The sequence below is a fragment of the Aplysia californica genome, unplaced genomic scaffold (genome assembly GCF_000002075.1).
Source record: "Aplysia californica isolate F4 #8 unplaced genomic scaffold, AplCal3.0 scaffold00620, whole genome shotgun sequence".
NCBI lineage: Eukaryota > Metazoa > Mollusca > Gastropoda > Aplysiida > Aplysiidae > Aplysia > Aplysia californica.
The window spans coordinates 61,766-64,116 of record NW_004797890.1 but is presented as its reverse complement, the minus strand read 5'-3'; the positions used below and the strand labels follow the sequence as shown (position 1 = coordinate 64,116).

General features: G+C 39.5%; 1 protein-coding gene across 1 annotated transcript in view; it reads left to right on the top strand.

The window, feature by feature from the left end:
• LOC101854281 overlaps positions 1 to 2,351 on the top strand; it is a gene marked incomplete in the record, with an annotated part of 193,120 nt that overhangs the window by 135,858 nt on the left and 54,911 nt on the right. The window contains 1 exon segment of the mRNA XM_035972233.1: positions 17 to 139. Within this exon segment, the coding sequence (XP_035828126.1) occupies positions 17 to 139 (123 nt within the window).

Below are 2,351 nucleotides of genomic sequence, written 5' to 3'. Positions count from 1 at the left end.
CCTTATGTACGTACAGCTGATTCAGGACACACACCTTCTGGTCATCATTGGCGTCCTCCTGGCCGTGGACTCGGCTCTGGTCTTCGTCTGGGTGATCGTGGACCCCATGAGTCGTCACGTGTCTAACACTACAACTGAGGTGAGTCTGGCATGTCTTTAACTATTGCACGAGTGTCCAACTCAAGGTCTGTGAACTGCATCCGGCCTGGGACTTAATAGTTATATCGGCCTGCGATAGAATGTATAAGTAGTTCATCCTTAGAATCCTCATCAAGACCTTACCCCAACCATAAACGAACTTGTCACTAAGAAAAATGCCAAACATCTAGATCTGGCATATGAGCAAGAACTGGTATGCCTTGGTTTGTTTGTTTTGTTTTGTCTTTGATTATGTCTGTTTTATTCGATATTATTGTTGTTTTTAAACGGTTTAGTCTTCCACTTCACAATAACTGTTTATCCAATTCTGCTTTCAATTCTTAATAGAATTTGACTTTTGTCCCCTGAACAACTGAGTTTGACAGTCAATTATATACAATATAGAGTTCAAATTATTCGAGACGTGCTTCCACTGTTGAGAAGGAAAGTGGTTGTCTTAGCTTAGACAGGTCGATGTCTTCGACAGTCTCATTATAATTGAAAAATAAATCGCTGAGGGTGGAAATGGAAGTCGATTTTTGAGCAAGTGATTGTCTTGGACAGATAGCCGTTAGAGCAGGTCCGTCTGCAGTTTCTATGGTATAGTGGCGTTCAGCGAGAATATCATGATACCCCCACATAACTGTTTGTGTCTGATTTTATTTCGTTTTGTCTGGATTTCTAATAACTTCTGTAGGAGCATTAGAACGCGAGCATTGCTTCTTGGAACAATATTCCTCCATTTAAACCAGGGGTTTCAAACGCACTGTCCGCCGGCCAAAATAGGCTATAAATACAATATTATTATATATTTGCCACCCTTCCGTGACATCAAAATTCAGTGTTTGTGCCGCCCGCACGTTTTTCCCACACGCACCGTTTTGCCGAGGTGTTCCCTTAGACTTCTTTTTTCAACACTTACTGGGCTACAATAGCTCAAGCTCTTGACAGTTTCTCTGGCGTTTGTGGATACGTTTTGAACTTGATTTCAAAGTTGTCCTTTAAAATAAAATACTTAAAATCTGTTTTGCCCCTGGAATACTGAATGCAGCCCACTCGCATCCAAGCTCAATACCCAACGGTCCATAGATAATTTAAGTTTTAGGCAACTGTTCGATTTTTTTTTTCAATGTTCAACTCCATTTTATTATTTTGGATCTCGGTCCTACATTATACTCATGAAACGTGTCCAAAGTTATCGTCTCGGTTTCCTTAATCTGTTCACCGTCACATAACATTTCCTACCGGTGTCTGTGGCATAACAGTTTGGTGTTTTGCCATCACACACAGAAGACACGAGTTCGATTCCTCTGCTGAGATATGTTTTTTTATTATCTCCCTCCTTCGGCTAATAGGTTATAACCCTCTTTTTCTGAGTTTGCCCTGACTGACAGGTCGACTCATCCCCCCCCTTATATGATATAAATTGTGTCGATGGGGTTGTAAACACACATATTCTAAAGGTATTTTGTGCCCTTTATCTGTTTAACATCACTTCAAATTCCCTCTAAGGGTAATCTACATTAGCCATGGGCATCGTGAAAAACCCGTACTGATGGGCAATATCTACATCAACATTTTTCAACACTAGACCATCCAAAGCTTCATGGGGAGTTGGTGTTTCGAAATCGCATCCTGTTGTTTCCCGGAAAAAAAGTTATCATGGAAAAAAAATCTAAACATTCATATAGTCCGATCATTAGGTCTTAACATAACGGGAAAAAGTATCGCGAAAAAAAGTTAGATCATCAGGTCGTAATATTAACCCCCCAAAAAACCAGTATCGTGAAAATAAAAACAAGACATTTTAGTCTGATCACCCGGTCTTAACAAAACCAAGGGAGAGAAGTGATGTAACCATGGCCTGATCACTGATCATGTTCTTCGAGTAACAAATAGCCAACGAAATATCCTGGATATTGGATTCCCTAAGGCAGGCTATTTTGTTTACCAGTATGGAAAGATGTGGACTAGCTAAAGGACAACACGAAAGGAGAAAGAGAGGGAGAGAGGAAATAGAAAAGGGTATAATAATAATGGTACATTATTATAATATATTATACACAAGATATAGCATATAATGTAATAGATAGATAGAGCGAGATAGGTAGAAAGATAGATAGGGAGATAAATAGAGAGAGGAAGAAATATAGAGAAAGATAGATAGAGCGAGATAGATAGATAGAGCGAGATAGGTAGAGAGATAGATAGGA